The 25,863-nt window shown below is 36.7% G+C and overlaps 1 protein-coding gene across 17 annotated transcripts in view; it reads left to right on the top strand.

The window, feature by feature from the left end:
* Klhl13 (kelch-like 13) overlaps nucleotides 1–24,745 on the top strand; it is a 145,891-nt gene extending 121,146 nt beyond the window's left edge. For 8 of the 17 annotated variants that reach the window (NM_001381896.1, NM_001381892.1, NM_001381895.1 and 5 more), the window contains 3 exons: nucleotides 7,995–8,790; nucleotides 15,329–15,442; nucleotides 23,164–24,731. In NM_001381896.1, coding sequence (NP_001368825.1) covers nucleotides 7,995–8,790; nucleotides 15,329–15,442; nucleotides 23,164–23,651 — 1,398 coding nt within the window. In that variant the 3' untranslated portion in view covers nucleotides 23,652–24,731. Of the gene's footprint in view, nucleotides 1–7,994; nucleotides 8,791–15,328; nucleotides 15,443–23,163 lie in introns of all 17 variants that reach the window. The other 9 variants (XM_030251489.1, XM_011247487.2, XM_011247486.2 and 6 more) reach the window with 2 other exon arrangements.
* The last annotated feature ends 1,118 nt before the right edge of the window (nucleotides 24,746–25,863 follow it).

Genomic DNA, 25,863 nt, shown 5'->3' with positions numbered 1-25,863 from the left:
GACAAGCTGCCTCCTATGTACTGAGGAAGCTTCATATTAGCCATATTTACTTGTGCTACAGTTCATTCTTTGGCCACTTCGCAGATTTTCTTGCCTGTGAACTTCTAGTAAATGCAACTTTTTCTGAACATCATTCTACCTTGTTTATAATTCCTCTTGCTTACTCTGATGTGTCTGTGTGCTTTTTTGGTAGGAATCTCCTCCCTCGCATTCTTTGAACTTATATATTAGAAAATTAGTAGATTGTTAGTCCCAGGATCTTTGTTTTTTTGGTTTTGTTTTGTTTTGTTTTCCTGATGTTTCTTAGTGGAACCACTATTTAGCTTTAAATTATTTCTCGCTTCTCAGCAAGTAAAAGTGAAATAAGAAAAACAATATTCTGGTGGGGCTTTTCTACTTAGAACTTCAAGTTTCAAGATACTATGACTATTTTACATAGGAGGGTATTTTTCTTTTCCCTATTTCCTGAGCTAAGCTATTATAGGTAATATTTTTATTAAAATGATCCTATATTTTAAAAACTGTGCTGAAACAAAATGCTTAGGCTGAAATATTGAAGTTATTGCTCAAATAACTGAAGCACTAATCAAATTGGAGCTTCGAAAAGAAACATTGCTTCTAATTCTTTTTTTTTAATTTATTTTTATTAGGTATTTTCCTCGTTTACATTTTCAGTGCTATCCCAAAAGTCCCCCATACCCACCGTCCCCAATCCCCTACCCACCCACTTCCCCTTTTTGGCCCTGGCGTTCCCCTGTACTAGGGCATATAAAGTTTGCAAGTCCAATGGGCCTCTCTTTGCAGTGATGGCCGACTAGGCCATCTTTTGATACATATGCAGCTAGAGACAAGAGCTCCAGGGTACTGGTTAGTTCATATTGTTCCACCTCTAGGGTTGCAGATCCCTTTAGCTCCTTGGGTACTTTCTCTAGCTCTTCCATTAGGGGCCGTGTGATCCATCCAATAGCTGACTGTGAGCTGCTTCTAATTCTTAATCATGCAAGTAGATGAAGAATGGTGGCTAGTAAAATGTGAATTGGCAAAACGAGATCCAGAAAGAATTTATGCAGCAGTTTTAAATGATAGCTTTAAATATAACAAATTCACTTTCGTGTTAGAATTCCACCTTTGCGTAACAGAGCCTGGGGCTCAATAGAAGAAAATCAACCTCTGTCTAATTTCATCATCCTTTAAGATTATTGTTTTTCTCTTAGGGTAATAATTAGGATTATATTTTATGGGATCTGGCAATTTTGTTATTGTTGTATCATTTTCTTTGTTGTTATAGGAAAGAGAACACTGAAATGAACATAAACTACTGATGATTAAGTCTATAAATCAGAATAGTTAAAATTATTTATAAAGTTAAAAAACATATCTTTATATGTTGAAAAGGTAATGGGAAATTGTCTTGTTTTTAATTACATACTTTAAAGATATTACGTTAGGGCTTTTGAGCCTACTCCTGTCCCAGGCCTCTAGCATACTCTTGTTCTCTTCTTTAATAAGCTGTCTTCATTTCTATCACTAAAAAATAAAAGTAAAGGGCTGGAGAAATAGCTTACTGGTTAAGAGCCCCAGCTGGTCTTCCAGCACAACCAATGTAACTGCAGTTCCAGGGGATTTCTTCTGGCCTCAACAGGAACAACACATGCATACAGTGTGCATACATACATTCATGTAAAACACACACATTTGTGTAACACACACACGACACAAATCTTTTGAATAAAACAATTTAATTAGTTCTTTGTCTCTATGACATCATATCACTATAATATTTTGTAGCAATTCCTCAATTTACAAACAGACTTAGATCAAGATTTTCATTCATTTAATTTTTTTAGTTTGAAATATTTGTCATGTACTATTTTCTCTGCAAAGTTAATTATGAATAATAATAATAATAAGCTTATCCACAATATAAACCTGTTCAATACTAGGTTGCTGAAATAGGATACTTGGAATTGATGAAAATATATAGTGTATAAATGTTGGGAATATACAGTGCAGAATAAATAATTTTCTTTATTTTATATATGCATATTAAGTACAATATGTTTCAATTTCACCTCCCACATATAATAGGAAACAAATATTTGTCTTTCTTTGGCTTGTTTCACTTTACACAATATTCTCCAGGATCATTGCTTTCTTCATCTGTCCATCTGTTGATGTACATATATGCTGATTCCCTATCATGGCTATTGTGTATAGTGCTGTAGTACAAAAAAATGACCATGCATCTCTGTGGTATGTAACATAGATTGCCTTGGGTATATAGTTGGTCTTTAAAGAAACTTCCATCTTTAGATTCTGAAACATATCTACAGTGACTTCTGGGGTAGTGGAACTAGTTACTGTATACTCCCACCAGTAGTCTTCGAGTTCCTGTCCTCATCCCACCCCATCCTTGCCAACATTTGTTGTCATTTGTTTTCCTGTTTGCTATCCTGAGTAGGTTGAGATAGAATCTTGAGGTAGTTTTGTTATTGAACTTGGGGTTACATCTTGTGCCCAAAACTAGGTATGGCCACAGGTCTTCAATCGTTAAACTAAAATGAAAAGGAGATTTATTCAATGTAGCCACATTGGGAATGAGACAAAGAGATCCCTCAAGTCTCCCCACCCCAAGTCTCACTTAAATAGAGGGCACATTTATGTAGTCCCAATCAATGTAGCCTTTTGATCCATGGTTATCTGGTCTTCAGTCTTTTTCCTGGACTTAAATTCCCCTTCCTTCTCAGGCTTTTGTTTTCTCCCAGCATGAGATTCCAGGAGAAATTTCCATTTGGGGAGGGGGGCGGGGTCTGTTGTTTCAAAAATCTGATAGATTGAGAAACATAAATGGCTCTTTAGAGTATCTTGTTTTCTCTTGGACCTGTAACAGTTTTATTTGCATTCCTCTGATGGCTAAAAATGTTGTTGGATATATTTATTGATTTCAGCTAAGAATGTTGAAAATTGCTTGATATATTTATCCATCATTTGTACATCTTTAGACCTTTTGTCTATAATTGGATTTGTTCTTTAGTTGTTTTATACATATTTTAATTATCCCTTTGTTCTTACCCGAATGTTCTTTAACTTTTGTCTTCAAATGTGTTCTGTGCCTATGCAGGGATTCTGGCTAGAAATGTGTGTTACATCTTCTGCTCCCATTTTTAATTGCTTGATTGCATATGCTTCTATTTTTCAAGTTGGTTGAACTCGTCTTTGGGCTGGGTTTCATATAAACTAGAAAGCACTAAGTCGAATTTAATGTGTGGAGTGGGTGATGTAGAAGAAGCTGAAGTGATAGAATTGGTATTATAAAAGACTTACTAATACATTTGCTCAGGAAACATTAAGTCACACAAGTGGAATTTAGCCTCCAAAATACCCCAAAGATAAATGGCATGCTTAACGGGCATGTTAGAGAGTTACAAAATTTAGGATGCTGGGATGTGTATGTTTACTCATTGGAATTGATAGGCCTTGATCAGCCATTAGGCTTTGGTTCTTATAACAAAAGAGATAGCACTGACTTGAAACCAGCCATTAGAAAGACATACCTCTAAGGGACAGCTGGGGCAGACAGGCAGGATAAGGTTAAACCACCATTAAGTAAGTCCAGGTCTGCCATTAATCCTTTGTTCTCTTACCAGGAAAATACTATTCTTCCTGGTAAGTAAGATGATTCCCCAGTAACAATTGTTTCTAAAAGAATAACACTGGAATACTTAAAATAATTTTGGCAGTATTCAAAATCTTGGTTGTGTATATCTGCTAAGGGCCCAGACTTATAGTATCTATTTAAATTGTTCGAGTTCCATCTGGGATTAGAACCCAAAAAGAGATTTAAGAATGACAGCATCATATATAAAACACATAAGCCTAAGGTGTTTAAAATCTAATGAAATCTTTTGGGTGTCAACTCTTATTTGGATATTAGCCACAGTCAACCAGAAGTTTTCTTTAGTAAAGAGCTTTACTTCATCTCTAAGTGTGTGGAGCAAATTCTCACTGAGCAGGTATATTATTTCTATAATGTGGTTGAGGGCTAGTTGAAATTTTCAGATTTGTTTTTGTTTGTTTGTTTGTTTGTTTGTTTGTTTGTTTTAGTCTCTGCTTTTTCCCTTGCAAGTATAAAAGCAGGCATTTGTTTGTTTAATCTGTTCCAGGATCTCTTTGTATATAACACTATTTCTTTAAAAAAATAATACCAGAGATTTCTAATCAAATGTTCCATTGAATCATTAAATTATATTTATGAAGGTATTTGGGTGCAGGCAAAATTCATTTGAATCTGCAGCAGCAATAAGGACTAACATGTTAATGAAAACACAAGTAGCAAAATTATAGCGTGTGAACTGGCTTTCAAATGGCTTGAAAGTTTGAATTAAAAAAATAATAATATATGTCAAAGAAATAAAAGTAAAATTTTGAAGAACAATTTTAGAAATGCCTCGATGTGGGTGATGAATTTCTCTTGTTTTATTGTTCAGTCTTTTTAAAATGTAGAAGATTTATATGATCTAAAGAGAAGCCACAGTGTTTGCAGACCTTTTAAATGAAGTAATACTGTCTGGACTCACTTCTGTTGTAAATCTGTTCTCATATGTAATTACTTGGGGATTCTAGCCAGACTTTCAGATGAAATTTGATAGATTGGGATGAAATTAGAATTATTTCTACTTGAAGACTTCTTAAGATAATCTTTAAGTATAATTGAAAGTATAAAGTGCTCTCTCATATGTAAATTATATAACATGGCATTGCCTGTATTCAGTTCTAACATACTACCTGATATAAACATCTGAAGATTGTCTACCTGAGACGTTACTAGGAATTGGGACTGAGCAGTGAACGAGAATAAAGGTGTCCTGAAATTTGGTAAAATTATTTCCTGTTTGCCATCAGCTTTAGTCGGTTTAATTTGTCAACTGTTCTCTGAGACTTCAACTTTTAACCCTGTATTCTAAAATTACCTGATGAAAATTAATTTCCCAATACACACTTCCCCTGTGTTCCATGTATTATTTATAAGGTCCTAGTAATTTTCTGCCCTAATAAGTACTACATTCTGTTACTGCATCTTGAATATTTGTAATACTGATTTTAGTAGATCTTAACTTTGCTTGTATGCCCACAGTGTAGTGTCTGTAGTATAGAGGCTATAGAAAATAGTCCTTTTATAAAGAAGATGACAATTTAAAAGATAATCAAAAACTCTCTAGCGTTATTTTCAAGGTGGGAGTTATTTGTATTGAGTAGGTGTTCCATCCAAGTCTTTTCCAGCCCTTTGCATCTGTGTATATGGATTACTGATAGCTAGAAGATAATCTCCAAATGCCCATATGTAAAAGGTAGTTGTTTTTTTTCTCCTGACATATTAGTAATGTTTATCTAATTGGATATTATTGAAGACAGGGGCAGGGTAGTGGAAGAGAATAAAATATCCTAATCTTGTTTCTTTATTATCATTATTAGCATTATAGTCATCATCATTAGTTTTTGAGACATGGTCTAACTCCACCCTAGGCTGGCCTCAAACTCATGGCAATCCTACTAGTCGACAGATATGCATGTAGTAGGATTATAGTTGCATACTGGGATGCCAGGCTCTGCTAACCACTTATGTTAGCATCTTGTTTTTTAAATCTTGATTGTTGGGCCATTTTATTTCTATTCAGATGTTTTCATTTCATCCTTGTTCAGGAGATGGGGATCTCACTTTGTAGCTCAGGCTAACCATGAGCTTGTGAGCAACCTACTTCTATTTCTCAGATGCTAGAATCACAGGCATATACCATCACACTCCACATGCAATAAATTTAGATTTAATTTGTATCTAACTAATTTGTAATAGCTGGTGATCTTAATTGCCCATTCTTTGTTGCTTTTGCTAGTAGTCATATAATAATGACAGAAATGGTCATCTTTGACAGTTTTGTGCTATCATAAATACTCGCTTATCCCTACTAGTAAATATTTCCAACAGCAAAATTACCTTTACTTTTTACTTGCTAGGAAAGCAGACTCATCACCCTAAATAATAATGCCTTCCAACTAGTACCATCTGGGTAATCAAATATGGCTATGACTCTATTCTATGTGACTGAAGGTTTTTTGACACATCAATCTGCCAGTTCTAAAATAGGATTAAAATACATTTAGTATTAAAAATCAAAGGTATTGGTACATTATTAGTCCGTGCATTTCTAGAGAACCAGAATTTATTTTCCTTATTTTCTGCTAGTTTATTTTAGGTGTTTTAAATATATAACTATCAAATAAAGTAAGCAGTGAGACATTTTGATGATTTTTTTTTTTTTATAATCAGCAAATCAGTTTTCTTAGGGGAAACATTGCCATCAGTTCTCTACACACTGCTGAACACTCTAGGCTCAAATAGATAGCTCAAAACCCATGCTCACACAGAAGCCCCTGGTAAACCCCAGGCCTTTGTTAAACTCCACAAGCCACAAAAAGATTTGTGGAGAGACAGCAGGAGTTGACAGGGGTAACAAGAAGATAAGAGAGGTTGGAAGGAGAGTTATCAATGTGAATTGAGTACATGTAGGAAACTTGAGTGACAACAGATTTTAATTAATTAAAAACAAGTTATTAAAATTAAATAGAACAAATAACAGAAAAAAGTGCAAACTGTTTTTGAGAAATATATCTATGGACATATTTGTTGGCCAGTCTTACAGTTTTTACTGTTATAATATCTAACTGAGTTGTTATTTTATGCAAAGGAATAATGCTTTTAGCTTTTGTTTTCAATAGTGGGGGTGGAACTAATGGCTTTTGCATGCCAGACAAACAGCCTACCAGTGAGCTACATCTCTAGCCCTTCATTTCATCTTTCAAGTCAAACATCAATAGAAGGATTATTCAGTTTTCTCTTAACCATAAACACATGACTTAGCATTGCAGTTATGGAGTTAACAATGCATTGATGAATTTTATGTTACACGTTGTTAATACACTATGACATAAGTTAAGAAACACACACATTGAGCCTTTTTCCTGTCTTTGTGTTGTATGCACACATGGAAGTATTTGTGTGGTGGGCTTGTTTTATGGTTTTATCTTGTATTATGTTTGCTGATTTTATTTTCCTGTTTCTCATTTTGACCTATCTGTTATTAAAACATTGCAAAGTGCTCCTGCCTAGGAAGGAAGGGCCACTTGAATCACTTCCCCCCTTTGTTCACTTTCTACTTTAGGGCATATTTAAGTTTGTTCTAGGAACGTTATTGTGGGCTCATTTCAATTATCACTAGTGCTAGAGTGTGTTAGTACTAACAGAAAAACTAAGGAAAGTTACACTGCCAAGGTATGAACAATAGATCCCCCAAATTCATCCTGTATGGGTTTTAATATAGATACATTCTTCCCGCCATCAACACATTCTCTAACTTACATTTCTGGATAAATATATGTAAAATAATTTTGTACAAGAAACAACTATGCTATTAACTCATTTCTTATAAACACTAACTTTGAGAAGAATCCATATGAAGAATAGTAACAAATGACACCTCTATAGAAAAATGGAAGTCAAAGAATTAGATAGTAGACATTTTTTCTGTTTTGTGACCTGCTAATTTTATGTGCTATTTTGAACAACCAAGAAGAAGAAGTTGACTTGACTGTAATTGAATAACATACAATTTTTCCTAAATTTTTCATCTAGCAATTATTTCATTAGTATTTAGGTAGGTAATTTCCGAGGAAGAAAAAATTATTTTGGACATAGTCAATTGAAATGTTGTCTTAGGTTAAGAGCTTTTTGGTTTTGTTTAGCCATCATTTTTTGCTGAACCAGGTGAAGGTTTTTTGTATCGTCTTTACACTTTTATACACTTAAATAAGAATTTTTATTCACACTTCTATGGATTTTACAAAGCATTCTTCCTCTGAAATAAGAGTTTTTGTGATCAAAATGTAGATGTCCAGAATTTTCTTGTTTTCATGTTTGAATTTTTTTATTGGATTCGTAGGTCACTTTGGATAACTGTGTTGAAGTTGGACGGATTGCCAACACCTACCATCTGACAGAAGTGGATAAATATGTCAACAGCTTCGTCTTAAAGAATTTTGCTGCATTGCTGAGCACTGGGGAGTTCCTGAAGCTTCCCTTCGAGCGCCTTGCCTTTGTCCTGTCCAGCAACAGCCTTAAGCGCTGCACCGAACTTGACCTCTTCAAAGCTACCTGTCGCTGGCTTCGCCTGGAAGAACCTAGAATGGACGTTGCTGCAAAACTAATGAAGAATATACGATTTCCGCTGATGACACCACAGGAGCTCATTAATTATGTGCAAACCGTGGATTTCATGAGAACTGACAATACTTGCGTCAATTTGCTTCTGGAAGCCAGCAATTACCAAATGATGCCGTTTATGCAGCCAGTTATGCAGTCAGACAGGACTGCCATTCGGTCTGACACCACTCGTTTGGTTACACTCGGAGGAGTCCTGAGACAGCAGCTTGTCGTCAGTAAAGAATTGCGCATGTATGATGAAAAGACCCACGAGTGGAAATCTCTAGCCCCCATGGATGCCCCAAGATACCAGCATGGCATTGCTGTCATCGGAAATTTTCTCTACGTTGTTGGTGGGCAGAGTAATTATGACACAAAAGGAAAAACCGCCGTCGATACAGTGTTTAGATTTGATCCTCGATACAACAAATGGATCCAAGTTGCATCTTTAAATGAAAAGCGCACCTTCTTCCACCTAAGTGCCCTCAAAGGATTTCTGTATGCAGTTGGTGGACGAAATGCAGCTGGAGAACTCCGTAAGTCTTTCTACTTATACTATATATAGGATTTTTTTTAATTCAGAAATTTGTTGTTGGTAACAAAAAAAATTTAGGGATAAAAATATGCCTAGGGCTTCCTTTGTAAACTATTTTTCTAAGAAAATATCAAAGATAATCTGTATGATTTATTTCTGCATAAAATATTAGCCATGATCCAAACTATAACTAATATATAGTTTGCTGAATTTGAACAGCTATATAATTTTCATATTGAAAGATCAATTGGAATATATATTCAAGTAATTTATATTCTAATAGAGTCTGATAGAAGTTTGACATCATTCTTCATTCTCCACTATTAAAAACCCACAAGCTGCCTGGCAGTGATGGCACATGCCTTTAATCCCAGCACTCGGGAGGCAGATTCCTGAGGTCCAGGACAGCCAGGGATACACAGAGAAATCCTGTCTCGAAAAAAAAAAATCCACAAGCTATGCTACTTAAAATCCTTCTTTACAAAGGCTTGGTTCTTCTTATTTCCTCATTTCCAGAATTGATATCTAATAGTGACCACACAGTAAGATGATATTCTTCTTGTAGTCAACGTACAGTTCATCCAGTATTAGACACAGTTTGTTAACTATGAAAATTAAGATCTCTGACTATTAGATTTCAAAATTACTCTTACTGAAACATCAGACAGGTTTCACCATGGTATACTTCTTTTGTCTTCCTAATTAAACATTGGTCATGAATGTATTTTAACAGAAATATTTTGTCTCTACATAAATCAATCCCATAAGGTCTATTTTAGATTAAGTGTGAATAATATATTTTTAATATAATGGATGTTAGGGATACTTCATTTTATATCTATCACCACTATTATTGTTTAGTCTTTTTAAATTACCAACAATACATTCTTTATTTGGAAAGTCATGACTAGACTAGAAAGAGTCATTGTTGGTTTGAAGTTGTATGATTGATTTTTTTCTGTTAGTTGTTGTTGTTGCCATACCAGTGTGGGATCTCAAATTCAGAGCATTGTATGTGGAAGACGAGCACGGTACTACTGTGAAGTATTCTCCAGTCACTAGCCTTAATTTAACACTTTGGTTCTACATAGAATCCTTGAGATGGCCAGTGTCTCAAACTCTTTATCATCTATCATGGTATTAAATAAATTTAGGATATTTCTCAGAATCTTTTTCTCCTAGTATTGTAAGAAATTTGAGACTTTAGTAGTCTATTAGATCCAGCTATTTATTGGAGAGAAGAACGACTTCCCCACTTTTTACTTTCCTATGTATAGAACACTTTCTTGGCCTTAATGTTACTTAATGTTACTCATCAATGTTACTCATCATGTTACTCATCAATGGGTTTTGTGTGTGTGTGTGTGTGTGTGTGTGTGTGTGTGTGTAACTTTCTCTAACTAGGGGTACTACTAGACTATCACTAGGCCTAATGGTACATACCTGAATTCTTTGCGCTTGACAGGCTGAGGCAGAGGAATCTAAGTTCAAGGCCAATCTGGGCCATGTAGTGATAACTCTGACTTTAAAAAGGTTTCACAAAGGTTAACCTAAGGATAGATAACTACTTTAAAATTTATCATCATCATCATCTGCCTGAGATGCTATTGACTGATTTTAATCTTATTTCACAAACCACATTTTTTTACAACTGTTTGTCTGATTGCCGTAATGAGGCTGCTCTAATTCTAATTATAGATCACTTCATGATATTTCATTCCATTTTAAGAGATCTCCCTTAGCTGGGCATGTTAGTGCACACATTTAATACCAGACAGAGGCAAGCAGATCTCTTGTGTTTGAGGCCAGCCTGATATACAGAGCAAGTTCCAGGACAACCACATGTGCACAAAAACTTTGTCTCAAAAAAACAGATAGAAAGCAAAGGAGAGAGAACTTCCATCATGTATAAATCACAAAATTAAAACCATTCATAAATTTTTGTAAGAGTTGATTCCTTCCTTAATAGTATCACCGTCAAAAACATGGTTTTTTTTTTTTTTTGTTGTTTTTTTTTGTTTGTTTGTTTTTGGGTTTTTTTTTTTTTTTTTTGGCTTTTTCGAGACAGGGTTTCTCTGTGTAGCCCTGGCTGACCTGGCACTCACTTTGTAGACCAGACTGGCGTCGAACTCAGAAATCCTCCTGCCTCTGCCTCCCAAGTGCTGGGATTAAAGGCGTGCACCACCACGCCCGACTAAAAACATGTTTTATTAAATAGTTTAAGGTACAATATATAGAATTTTTTAAAATTACATGATTGACATACTAAGTGACTCAAATTGAGAGTCTTGATTCCAAGAAAGACTTCAGGCTAGAAAGAATCATTGTACAAGACTAAAATCAAGAGACTTCATTCATTTTCTGACCCTAACACGGGTTGAGGTGGAGAGTATGCCACCTTATCTTAGCATGTTGCATTCCATTTTGTTGAGGCAGCAAAACTTGTAACCATCCTTGATTTCTCTTCCCAGTGAACACAGTGAATTCTTCTGAATCTTATCCATTAATAAATGATTTTTTATATAAATCCAAACAGATTTTGTATTGGTTGCACTGTGTAGTTTTCTGCCCACATTGTTTTTGCCGAATAAAAAGAGGTCTATAGAAAGTCATATATATATATATATATATATATATATGAATGAATGAATATGACTGGGGTTTATTGTTTGGTTTTTAAATTCCCCTTATATAGACTTGCTAGCATCTCTTCCTATAAAGAAGCATCCTTTTTTGCTTTATTTTTCCAGAGCTGAGGACTGAACCCAGGGCCTTGTGCTTGGTAGGCAACGCTCTACCACTGAGCTAAATCCCCAAACCCAAAACATCCTCTTTTTAACTCATTAGATTTCCATGCTCACATGCCTATTGAAATAGAGAAGGTGATGGATAGAGCATGGCAAGAAACAGGGATTTGATAGGGAAAATCTCTTAATAATTTAACAGTTTCATTGATTGGTTCCAGTACATCATGAAATCTTCATATATACAATATCCATTACTCTTACATAGTTATAAAAGGAAAACAGTGACAACCTTTGTAAGACATGATATATTAATTTAATATACTGGACCTTTTCAAATTTTCTCATGGAGTATATGAGGGCCTTAAGGGGGAGTAGGTAAGTCTGCAGCACATTTAAAACAAAAAGAGACTGAAGACCTGCATGCCTGACTTATTTCTGCAATGTAATTCTTTGGGCATTTTGCTCTCCCTGATACGGGTTGCAACAGGAAAATAAGAAAAGTGTATAGGAGCTGCCACATTTTTGCATTTTTCAGAAGTGTCTTTTGGTTCTTCTGCTTAACCTTTTGAAAATGTAGTATCATTATGAAATCAGCCTTCCATTGTGGGTTTCTATTTTGAAGAAGACTATAATGGCTCAGATCCTTCCAGTGCAATTATATATCAAATAAACAAGTTTTCAAATGATGGAATAGCAGAAAAATGTTCAAATAAATAGACAGCAAAATTGCTAAAATGTATTAAATGAACCCCCATAACCTTTAATAGAATTGGGGTTTTGTTGATTAGTAAACAGATTCTAGATCTAGAGTAAGTACCACATTATCTCTATCTTTTTTTAAATTTATTTTTTGTATGTGAGTACACTATAGCTGTCTTCACACACACCAGATGAGGGCACTGGATCCCATTACATATGGTTGTAAGCCACCATGTGGATGCTGGGAATTGAACTCAGGACCTCGGGAAGAGCAGCCATCTTAACTGCTGAGCCATCTCTCCAGACCTTGATAAAATAATCTGAAAAATGAGGATCCCTTGGACAGATGAAATAAGCATCCTAATTATAGTTATGAAATCAAAGTTCTACACCAGAGCCTCAGAGCACTGAAGTTGAGTCTCTAGTTTAGTAGTCAGGGAAATTCTGTAAAGCCTCAAAAATTCTAGTCATAGCTTTTGAGGTATTAATTCACCGTTGCAGCTAATGAGCCCCTCTCTTGTAGAAGAAAAGTACATAAAGTATTGTAGATAGTCCATAAACAAATAATTGGGCCTCAGCTCCAATAAAACTTTATTTATGACCACTGAAATTGTAATTTCATATAATTTTTATGATGCAGAATAGTCCTTTGGTTGATTTTTTCCAGGCTTTAAATAATGCTATGCCATTCATCTTGCTGTATCGTGGGGCAGAGAGAAATGGGCATGGGTTTGGGACACTGGATTTGACAGGGTCTGAAGTTGCCTGGCACCTGCCCTGCATTTCACCTGGTTCTTACAGCTGTAACCATCACTTTAGGGCCCAAGCCCCTTGCCTTGCGCTGCCTTTGCCCTCCCCTGCTTGTCAGATGTATCAATAGCAATCTGTATTTGATTATTGCACAAATGTGAAAAACAGAAACAAGAATGTACACATCAGATTTTGAATCAGCTGCATTTTCTTTTCCTAATGAATGCCATTGATTTCTCTAATAAAAACAGTGGGACACAGACAAACTTTAAAGCTTGACAATAAAGCTAAGGGAAGTGAAAAGTATAAAGGTGATTGATGACCCGGGATGCTCAGGGTTGAGGAGCTCTCATATAGGTAGTGAGATGAATTTCCATCTTGCACTGCCAGGTTCCTGCATGGGAAACTATGGATAGATCTTACAATTCCTATTAGAGAAAAGAAGGCAATTAATGTACTAATTCAAGAATGGTATTATCTTTTCATACAGGGAAATGTTAACAACCACCATGATTAGCTCTTCAATCTCTAACTCCATCATAAAAAGAATAAGAGGAAAATGATGGAAACTGCATCTAGACAGGTAGATTAGATATAGAAAAGGACAGTTTAGAATGGAGAAATTTCAAAGTTCAAGGGGAAAAATGTTGCATTAAGAGAAGCATATAGCTACTCAGGTCTCTTTTTGGCTTGAACTATATGAAAAAAATGATACCTGGAAGTCTTTTTTGTAATTCCCTTTCTGTTACAATGTGAGGTTAGATTGCTTTTTCATAGAAAGTTTGTCCATTTCTTACTTTCTAATATCACATGCCACTCAGTACATTAAGTCCCTCTGTGTATGAGACAAAAATGGGGGAGAAGGAATAGTGTACAATCTGTCAGGTGACAGATTTTGCTTGTCAGATGATAGTCATGCTAAAAGCAACTAGAAAAAAGTATTTTATAAAGCATTGCAAAATAAAAGCAATATCTACTTGAAATGATAGATATATTAATTATACTGATTTGGCCATCATATATGTATACACATATCAGAACATCATACTGTATGCTATAAATACATCATTATTATGTACCCATTAAAAACTCCATAGCCTCATATAGGTCATCAAGAGAATAAATCAGAATGAGAATAGTAAAAGATTTTGAAATTAAAAAATAAACATGAAGTACATGGAAAAGGAAAGGACTAGAAGGATGTAAATTGCTAATGCATAGGCATGATGGGAGGAGCAAGAGTACTTGGCATAAGTGAACCGATGGAATATACGAAATTACTCCATAGAACACAAACAAAATTGCTTCTCTATCGCCATATTTGCTTGTGCTTAATAAGTAGAGAATGTAATTCAAAGGTACACTCTCAGTTAGGATTGCCTTTAAAGCTGCTAAACCTTAGACTTTCTGCTTTATGTCACTGCCTAGAGCTGTATCCTAAAGTAAAAACTATATCATAAAGCAGATTTTATTTTGAGGTTGCCACCATGCTTCCCTGCATAGTGTTGTGGTTTTGTCAGTTGAAAAGACAGGGTTGAGGGAAACAAAGAATTTGATATGCTTTTGCAGTATCTGTAGTAAATCTGAATCTTTCGAGTCCATCCAGACTTCATGCTTCCTGCCAGTCTTCAGTATATCTGCTTCTTTCTTTATGAAAAGAAACATTTTTTTTAATCTGTGTGAATTGCTATTGTTCTGATATTGTAGTTTCCAACAGGGTAGATTGAAAGATACTTAAGTAACTGAGGTCACTTGTCCAAAGTACTTTATGTGGAAGGTGACAAATTGATTACTGATATCATGTCCACTTAATAAAGTAATTAACACATTATTGCCAATCATCTTTGGGTTAAGAATGGTGGTATTGGTTGTAGCAGTTGCCATGGTGAAATGTGTATGAAATAAACCAGCCAGTAATTATACCCTCAGATTCAGCTGTACAATAGGTTTTACAGATAGTGATGTTTGTTCCTGTACGCTATGTCAAAAATAGGTACTCAGAATTGATGTGTTATTCTTCCTTTGTGATTTTTTTATCTTTTCCTGTATTTTTAGAGCAAAGAAATTGGAGAAATGTCAAAATAAAAAGTGAAAAACAGATGGTAGAAAAAATTCTTAGTGATTTTTACATTTGTTTAATATTTTAGAAATTTATATAATCTAGCCTAATATAATATCTCTTAATGTTTCATTTTAATAGTCTCAAAAACTATAAGATGCCCTCTAAGGACTCATATTAAGCATTTTCAGAGATTAATTTAGTAGTATTATTATTCTACTAAAATAAAATAAAACTTGAAATTAAAATATGATTGCATTTCTTTTCTTTTTGTTTTTCAACAGCTACTGTGGAATGTTACAATCCGAGAACAAATGAATGGACCTATGTTGCCAAAATGAATGAACCTCACTATGGCCATGCTGGAACTGTGTATGGAGGAGTGATGTATATTTCAGGTAGACAAATACCCTGTGAACTTATCATAATAATGTTTATTCATTTTTAATTGATTTATGTATTCACTTTACATCCTCATCAATGCCCCTCCTTCCGAATGCTTTCCCATACCCTACCCTTTCCTCTGAGAGAGTGGAGGCCTCCCCTAGGTATCTCCCACCCTGGTACATCAAGTCCCTGTAGAGCTAGATGCTTCTTCTCCTACTGAATGAGATCTTTCCATATAGTGCCAGTAATAATAACAATTCCTGGGAAAATTGTAAAAATATATTTATATTTTCAGGAGACTTTTATGTGTGTATTTGTGTGTGAATAATTTGAGTATTCTGTAAGTTTACAATCTAGCACCAAACCAATTCAGTTATAGATGTATAATGTATGAGAAGTTAGAAAGCATTTATCTCCAGTTAATTTTTAATGTAAGTCCCAATACTCTGTATTCTAGTAAACACTATTTATACGAAGTAATCATTTGTTTGACTTAAAATTTGGCTAAGCCATATTAGGAACTAAAACATACATACAAATCTCTTTATGTGTAATTCATTGTATATAATGTACATAACAAAACACGCATATTATTCCTTTAGTATTATAATATGGATTCAACTGTGGTGCCATTATATGCAGAGATATTTTATATGAAAATTCTAGGACAGATCTTGGAAACAGAAACTACACAGAGACACAGTCAAACTAAAGAACTTATGAAACAAATGGATTTAACAGATATCTATAAAACATTTTATCCTAATACAAAAGGATATACCTTTTTCTCAGCACCTCATGGTACCTTCTCCAAAATTAACCATATAATCGGTCACCAAACAAGACTCAACAGATAAAAAAACTATTGAAATAATCCCATGGACCCTATCAGATCACAATGGACTAAGACTGATCTTCAATAACAACATAAATAAAAGAAACCCCACATACACTTGGAAGCTGAACAACTATCTACTCAATAATAACTTGATAAAGGAAGAAATACAGAAAGAAATTGAAGACTTTTTAGAGTTTAATAAAAATAAAGCCACAACATACCCAAACTTATGGAACACAATGAAAGCAGTCTTAAGAGGAAAATTCATAGCTCTGAGTGCCACCAAAAAGAAACTAGAGAGAGCACACACTAGCAGCTTGACAGCATACCTAAAAGCTCTAGAACAAAAGGAAGCAAATTCACCCAAGAGGAGTAGACAGCAGGAAATAATCAAACTCAGGGCTGAATCAACCAAGTGGAAACAAAAAGAACTATACAAAGAATCAACCAAACCAGAAGCTGATTCTTTGAGAAAATCAACTAGATAGATAAACCCTTAGCTAGACTAACTAGAGGGCACAGGGCCAGTTTCCTAATTAACAAAATCAGAAATGAAAAGGGAGACATAACAACAGAACAATTAGATCCTACTATAAAAGGCTATACTCAACAAAACTGGAAAACCTGGATGAAATGGAAAATTTTCTAGACAGATACCAGCTACCAAAGTTAAATCAGGAACAGATTAATGATCTAAACAGTCCCATATCCCCTAAAGAAATAGAAACAGTAGTTTGTAGTCTCCCAAACAAAAAAGTCGAGGACCAGATGGGTTTAGTGCAAATTTCTATCAGACCTTCAAAGGAGACCTAATTCCAATACTCCTTAAATTATTCCACAAAATAATTATGGAACTCCACGTAAAACCAGAGACACTGAAACTTATAGAAGAGAAAGTGGGGAAAAGCCTCGAAGATATGGGCACAGGGGAAAAATTCCTGATTGGAACAGCAATGGCTTGTGCTGTAAGATCGAGAATCGACAAATGGGACTTCATAAAATTGCAAAGCTTCTGTAAGGCAAAAGACATCGTCAATAAGACAAAAAGGCAACCAACAGATTGGGAAAGGATCTTTACCTATCCTAAATCAGATAGGGGACTAATATACAATATATATAAAGAATGCAAGAAGTGGACTCCAGAAAATCAAATAGCCCCATTAAAAAAATGGGGCTCAGAGCTAAACAAAGAATTCTCACCTGAGGAATACCAAATGGCTTAGAAGCACCTGAAAAAATGTTCAGCATCCTTAATCATCAGGGAAATGCAAATCAAAACAACCCTGAGATTCCACCTCACACCAATCAGAATGGCTAAGATCAAACATTCAGGTGACAGCAGATGCTGGTGAGGATGTGGAGAAAGAGGAACACTCCTCCATTGTTGGTGGGATTGTAAGCTTGTACAACCACTCTGGAAATCAGTCTGGCAGTTCCTAAAAAAATTGGACATAGTACTACAGGAGAATCCCGCAATACCTCTCCTGGGCATATATCCAGATGTTCCAACCGGTAAGAAGGACACATGCTCCTCTATGTTCATAGCAGCCTTATTTATAATAGCCAGAAACTGGAAAGAACCCAGATGCCCCTCAACAGAGGAATGGATATAGAAAATGTGGTACATTTACACAATGGAGTACTACTCAGCTATTAAAATAATGAATTTATGAAATTCCTAGGCAAATGGAGGGACCTGGAGAGCATCATCCTGAGTGTGGTAACTCAATCACAAAAGAACTCAAATGACATGTACTCACTGATAAGTGGATATTAGCCCAGAAACTTAGAATACCCAAGACATAAGATACAATTTGCTAAGCACATGAAGCTCGGAAGAACGAAGACCAAGGTGTGGATACTTTGCCACTTCTTGGAATTGGGAGCAAGACACCCATGGAAGGAGCTACAGAGACAGAGTTTGGAGCTGAGACGAAAGGCTGGACCATCTAGAGACTGCCATACCTGGGGATCCATCCCATAATCAGCCTCCAAACGCTGACACCATTGCATACACTAGCAAGATTTTGCTGAAAGGACCCTGATATAGCTGTGTCTTGTGAGATTGTGCTGGGGCCTAGCAAACACAGAAGTGGATGCTCACACTGAGCATGGATCATATGGATCATAGGGCCCCCAATGGAGGAGCTGGTGGAAGTACCCAGGGAGCTGGGGTGATCTGCAACCCTATAGGTGGAACAAAAATATGAACTAACCAGTACCCCCCCCCCCCCCAGAGCTCGTGTCTCTAGCTACATATGTATCAGAAGATGGCCTGGTCAGCCATCAGTGGAAAGAGAGGCCCATTGGTCATGCAGACCTTATATGCCTCAGTACAGCCAGGGCCAAGAGGTGGGAGTGGGTGGGTAGGGGAGTGTGGGGGGGAGGGTATGGGGGACTTTTGGGATAACATTGGAAATGTAAATGAGGAAAATACCTAATAATAAAAAAAACTAAATTAAAGAAAAAATTATTCCACAAAATACAAACAGAAGGTACTCTACCCAATTCGTTTTATGATGCCACAGTTACTCTGATACCTATACCACAGAAACACTCAACAAAGAAAGAGATATTTAGGCCAAATTCCCTTATGATTATCCATGCAAAAATACTCAATAAAATTCTCTCAAACCAAATCCAAGAACACATCAAAATGATCATCTATCAAGTAGGTTTCATCCCAAGGATGCAGGGATGCTTTTATATATGGACGTATCCACTATTTAAACTAAGTCAAAGACAAAATCCACATGATCATTTCATTAGATGCTGAGAAAGCATTCAACAAAGTCTAACACCCCTTCATGATAAAAGTCTTAGAAAGATCAGGAATTCAAGGCCCACACCTAAACATAATAAAAGCAGTATACAACAAACCAGTAGCCAACATCAAACTAAATGGTGAGAAACTTGAAGCATTCCCACTAAAATCGGGGACTAGACAAGGCTGCCCACTTTCTCCCTATCTATTCAACATTGTACTTGAAGTCCAAGCCAGAGCAATTCGACAACAAAAGGAAATCAAAGGAATACAAATTGGAAAGGAAGAAATCAAAATATCATTATTTGCAGATGATATGGTAGTATATATAAGTGACCCCAAAAATTCTACCAGAGAACTCCTATACCTGATAAACAACTTCAGTGAAGTAGCTGGATATAAACTTAACTGAAACGAATCAGTGGCCTTTCTCTACACAAAGAATAAACAGGCTGAGAAAGAAATTAGGGGAACAACACCCTTCTCAATAGTCACAAATAATATAAAATACCTTGTTGTGACTCTAACTAAGGAAGTGAAAGATGTGTATGATAAGAACTTCAAGTCTCTAAAGAAAGAAATCGAAGATCTCAGAAGATGGAAAGATCTCCCATGCTCATGAATTGGCAGACTTAATATAGTGAAAATGGCTATCTTGCCAAAAGCAATCTACAGATTCAATGCAATCTCCATCAAAATTCCAACTCAATTCTTCACAGAGTTAGAAAGGGCAATTTTCAAATTCATCTGGAAGAACAAAAAAACCTAGAATAGCAAAAACTATGTTCAGCAATAAAAGAACCTCTGGTAAAATCACCATCCCTGATCTCAAGCTGTACTACAGAGCAATTGTGATAAAAACTGCATGGTACTGAAACAGCTACAGACAGGTATATCAAACGAACAGAATTGAAGACCCAGAAATGAACCCACACACCCATGGTCATTTGATCTTTGATAAAGGAGCTAAAACCATCCAGTGAAAAGAAGACAGCATCTTCAACAAATGGTGCTGACACAACTGGTGGTTATCATGTAGAAGAATGCGAATTGATCCATTTTTATCTCCTTGTACAAAGCTCAAGTCTAAGTTAATCAAAGAACTCCACATAAAAGCAGAGACACTGAAACTTACAGAGGAGAAATTGTGTGAAGGCCTCGAAGATAAGGGCATAGGGGAAGGAGTCCTGAACAGAATAGCAATGGCTTGTCCTGTAAGATCAAGAATTGACAAATGGGAACTCATAAAATTGCAAAACTTCTGTAAGGCAAAGGACACTGTCAATAAGACCAAAAGGCAACCAACAGATTGGGAAAAGATCTTTACCAATCCTTAATCCTTTAGGGGGCTAATATCCAATATATACAAAGAACTCAAGAAGTTGGGCTCCAGAAAAACAAGCAACCCTATTTTTTAAATGGAGTACAGAGCTAAATAAAGAATTCTCAACTGAGGATATCGAATGGCTGAGATGCACCTAAAAAAATGTTCAGCATCCTTAATCATCAGGGAAATGCAACTCAAAATAACTCTGAGATTCTACCTCACATTAGTCAGAATGGCTAAGATCAAAAACTTGGGTGACAGTAGATGATGGTGATGATGTAGAGAAAGAGGAACACTCCTCCATAACTTGTGGGACTGCAAGCTTGTACAACCACTCTGGAAATCAGTCTGGTGGTTCCTCAGAAAACTGGACATAGAACTACTGGTAGATCCAGCAATACCTCTCCTGGGCATATACCCAGAAGATGTTCCAACTGGTAAGAAGGACACGTGGTCCACTACGTTCATAGCAGCCTTATTTATCATAGCCAGAAGCTGGAAAGAACCCAGATGTCCCTCAACAGAGGACTGGATACAGAAAATATGGTCCATTTATACAATGGGTACTACGTAGCTATTAAAAAGAATGAATTTATGAAATTCTTCGACAAATGGATGGATCTGGAGGATATCATCCTGAGTGAGGTAACCCATTCACAAAAGAACACACATGGTATGCACTCACTGATAAGTGGATATTAGCCCAGAAGCTCTGAATTCTTCTTAGAGGGGGGAACAAAATGCCCATGAGAGGATTTCCCGAGACAAATTTCAGAGCTAAGACTGAAGGAATGACCATTCAGAGACTGCCCCACTTGTGGATCCATCCCATAAACAGCCACCAAACCCACACACTATGACAGATGCCAACAAGAGCCTGCTCTCGGGAGCTCGATAAAGCTGTCTTCTGAGGGGCTCTGCCAGTGCCTGGAAAATACACAAGTGGATGCTCACAATCATCCATTGGACAGAGCACAAGGTCACCAATGAGGGAGCCAGAGAAAGTAACCAAGGAGCTGAAGGAGTCTGAAGGAGGAACATCAATATGGACTAACCAGTATACCCAGAGCTCCTTGGAACTAAACCACCAGTCAAAGAAAACCTGTGATGGAACTTGTGGCTCTAGCGGCTTATGTAGCAGAGGATAGCCTAGTCTGTCATCAATGGGAGGAGAGGCCCTAGGTCCTGTGATGGTTCTATGCCCCAGTATAGGGGAATGCCAGGACTAGTAATGGGAGTGGGTGGGTTGGGGAGAGGGGGAGGGGATAGGATTTTTGGAGAGGAAACTAGGAAATGTGATAACATTTGAAATGTAAATAAAGAAAATATCTAATAAAAAAGGAAAAAGAAAAAAGAAAATTCCAAAATGACTTAAGTTTATTCAGTATTCAGATAACAACTTTGACTCTCAAATAGTTTGTACTTGTATTTCCCTTCAGAAAGTCATGAATTCAGAATATGTTTTGACATGGTGATCACCTTTGATATTGACATTTAATTTTTTAGGCAATTTTGTTCACCCCACAGGCTTTCTCCTTTCCTCCCTCCTCCCTTTCTCCCACCCACCCCTGTCTCTCCCTCTCCCTGTCCTGCTTCCCCTCTCACCCCCCTTCTCTCTTTCTCTCTCTCTCTCTGCATCTTTCTTCTTTTCCCTAGTTCAGTCTGCCTCTGAGAGCTCTCTCCCCTCAATGCCAGGCAAATAGTTCTGTTATTAGAAAGCTAAGTTATTAAGGGGATGATGAGTCACAGAGCATTGCCTTATGATGTCTATAGTCAAGAAAGATCTGTGAATGACTGTGTGGCATGTGGTTAGCAGGCTTGCAGGGGTCAGTTCATGAGTGACTATGGGGCATCTTACATTGACAGAGCCATAAAGGAAAACATATTGTATCACCTACCTGTTTCATGTGTGTAAGTGCTCTACTACTATAACAATAGCTCCCAGTTCCCTGGAGCAACGCTGACACTTGAACGGTTTTCAGTGGCACTTTGGTATAACTGGTATATGCTGCAAAAACCATCTTCCACATTGATGTTAGGCTAAGAACTGAGCCAATGTTATAACCAAAAAACAATGCTTTGCTTTCTGGTAGGAATTTAAAAATTAGATAAATATGTTTCATTAATTTCTGTCTAGCTACTTGATAAATCTATGATACAGCTAAAGATCAGCTTAGGTCTGTCCCTTGTCTGCTGAAGATAGAATTTGGTACTTTCATTACATAGGTTGGATTATTTGTGTTCTATCTGTATTCAGATTGTAGGTAATTTGACTTACTTTGACCCAATACACCAACAACCAACTGATACATATATAAAATTCTTATGTTCAAAATTCCAAATCTGGGTTTATATTCAAAACCCTAATATGTTAACTAGAATGGGTATTTTGATTTGAAAATGGGACTAATGGGTACCTGCAATTTAAAGTAGCCTAGGCTAGTCCTCAGCACCCATAGCCTACTCACTAAAATATCACACACACTGATGCTTTGTAGTTCGATTTTACTATGCAGTTAACTCTAATAGTGGCCAAAATATATTTCCATCTATTGACACTCCTTAAGTATGATGGCTCTTCATTTGAGAAGGTTGCTGTAATAATATAATATTTTCACTTGTTTTAAATAGTTAAACGTAAGATTTTCTTTTCTTTGTTGTTGTTATTAAAGAATATGGGGCGGCAACAGCTATATATTTATAAGCTATAATATGCTGTAAAATGTAGGAAAGGTTAATCATCTCTGAGAGAGCCTCACTTTTTACATTTTCTTTTGCTCATGCCTATTTTTTCATTCTTTAGGAGGAATTACCCATGACACTTTCCAAAAGGAGCTCATGTGCTTCGACCCTGATACTGACAAATGGACCCAGAAGGCACCGATGACCACTGTCCGAGGCCTACACTGCATGTGTACGGTGGGAGATAGGCTCTACGTCATTGGTGGCAACCATTTCCGAGGAACCAGTGATTATGATGATGTCCTGAGCTGTGAATACTACTCACCTATCCTTGACCAGTGGACCCCAATTGCTTCCATGTTAAGAGGGCAGAGTGATGTTGGGGTCGCTGTCTTTGAGAATAAAATCTATGTGGTTGGTGGCTATTCATGGAATAATCGCTGTATGGTAGAGATAGTGCAGAAGTATGATCCAGAGAAAAATGAATGGCATAAGGTTTTCGATCTGCCAGAGTCTCTTGGTGGTATTCGAGCTTGTACACTTACAGTTTATCCACCTGAAGAAGCCACACCATCACCTTCTAGAGAGTCCCCTCTTTCTGGACCCTAAGATCATCCTTACAATTAAGATGCTATATTCCTATCTTTGCAATGTGTCATGATTATCTTCTTTTCCCCCCTTAAGTAGCATATATGTTAGAGTTAGCCTTCAGTAATTGATACAGAAAAAAAATTGACATTGATGTTACTTGTGATGTTTGTATGGCCTAGAATGTTTATAAAGTGGTAACAAACCATCCTTGAAATATATCCCATAGAAGCTGATGTTTAACATGAAAACAAAAAAAGTATTGTCTACAAAGTGTTTCTTCAGTACTTTCTAAATGCTGTGTACTGAGTGTAAGGGATTCCTCATCTTACATTATAAGCCAAGTTGAAGGTGGATTATAGTAAATGTACAACTGTGCTCACTAGGTTTCAAAGTGAAGAAGTTTTCCTTTCATCTTTAACTGTAAGATGTCAAAGGGAGGCAGCCTGCTCCAATAGGAAACAGTACACAAAAGGTTGCCAACTCGCATGAGCTACCTCCCTCTTTTCATAAAGTATTTTTGACACATCTGTCAACCCACCTGACTGTGTGGGTGCATTGAGAACACACCAAGTTTCTAAGACACACAGGAGAAATAACTGAAATTCACCAACACTAGTTTGTGGGGGAAAGCATGACCCCTCTGCTTATAAGAATTGGTTTGGGGTTTTTTTTAAGTGTGTATAGATGAACACACACATACTTATATCAAATACAAATTTTTAAAAATTGACTGTCAGGTCAAATAAATGTGAAATTAAACAAAATTCTTCTAAAAAGCAGCTTCCATGAAAAATGGGGATTCAGTATGCACACATTAAATGCATATATTTCAAACCATACTGAATTTAGGTGGATAAGGGCTAGAAATTTTGAGCAACTAAATTTATCACTTGACCAAATTTTACCATAAAGAATTATATTCTCTTTTTCTCCTTTGCTGTTGAAGTAACTTACCTGTTGTGTGGATTCTGTATTCTGTACACTCTTGGTTCATGAGGTTATTTAGCACAAAGTGTAACAGCTTCACCTGGGAAGCTGCTTTTGCTCTATGATGTCCATGGTTTCCCTTCTTTTCTTCAATAAAAACATTTAATGTCATTCTGCTCTGTGCCATGCCGTTACTCCTCAGTTTGATTTCCATTTATTCTGTATCTTTCAAGGGGTGAGATTGAGGAGGTCGAACATGGTGTATGTGTATGTGACTTTTATTCAAAGGACAAAGACTTGGGCCAGCCCTCACCTCACTGTGTAGATACTGCTTTTTGCCTTTGAGGAAATGGTTTGTGAAAGATGCTAATTGGATCTTAAGCAGCAGCAGTGCAAAGCCTGGGTAAACTAAAAGCAGTTACATGTCCTCCCTCCCTTTCTTTGCTCTTCTCTTCCCTTCCTACTGTGACCTGCAAAGCTTGGTCCAGAAACCCTATCTAAGGGTGATGAGGGTAATATATAAATGTCAGATATGTACACAAAAGCTGGGGCCAGGTGAGGTGCTGCCACTCTTATGGGGTGGCATTTCCACCTGCTGCAACCCAAGCATGTTGGGAGGAGCGTGGGAAAGGGGGGGCTAGTCTGGGTAGGAGGTATATACAGCCCAGCAGTCTCAGGCTACAAACATTTAAGAGGAGGGAGTTGCATTTGCTAGGTTTTTGCGCAAACAGGCCAGTTGTTCGTAAATACTTGTACTTGGGCCAGTGGAAGATTTTGCCAATTTCAAGCTTGGGCCCTATGAGGAAAGACTTTGCCAATTTCCCATGGTTCTGAGGCCTTAATCCTTGCTGTGGCTATGTCCATGACAACACTCCACATTCACTCAGGATTTCATTCAACTCAGGGTTCCTTTGCTCCTTATACCTTTATTCTCCCGTCCCCTTCCTGTTTCCTTGAGAAGCTCTTTGTTACTCTACTCCCCAGGTTGACCTTAATTTTCTGGGTTCAAACCATCTTACTGCCTCAGCAGCTAGACACACAAACTCATGCTACCTTGCTGAGTTATACTGCATTATATATCTGTGGATAGTTTCTCTGCCACTCAAGATCCATCTTGTGCACTCCAGTGGAACCACATAAAATGACTTCTTAGATTTTATTGCTTCATTTTGTCCAGACAAGATTTCTCTATCCAACTTTAGCTGTCCTGGAACTTGGGTAAGCTAGTTGGCCTCTAAATTCACACAGATACACCTGCCCCTACCTCCCGGGTACTGGGATTAAAGGGTGTGCCACCATCAAC

Source organism: Mus musculus, chromosome X (genome assembly GCF_000001635.26).
Source record: "Mus musculus strain C57BL/6J chromosome X, GRCm38.p6 C57BL/6J".
Taxonomy (NCBI): Eukaryota; Metazoa; Chordata; class Mammalia; order Rodentia; family Muridae; genus Mus; species Mus musculus.
This window is presented reverse-complemented; position numbering and strand designations above follow the sequence as displayed.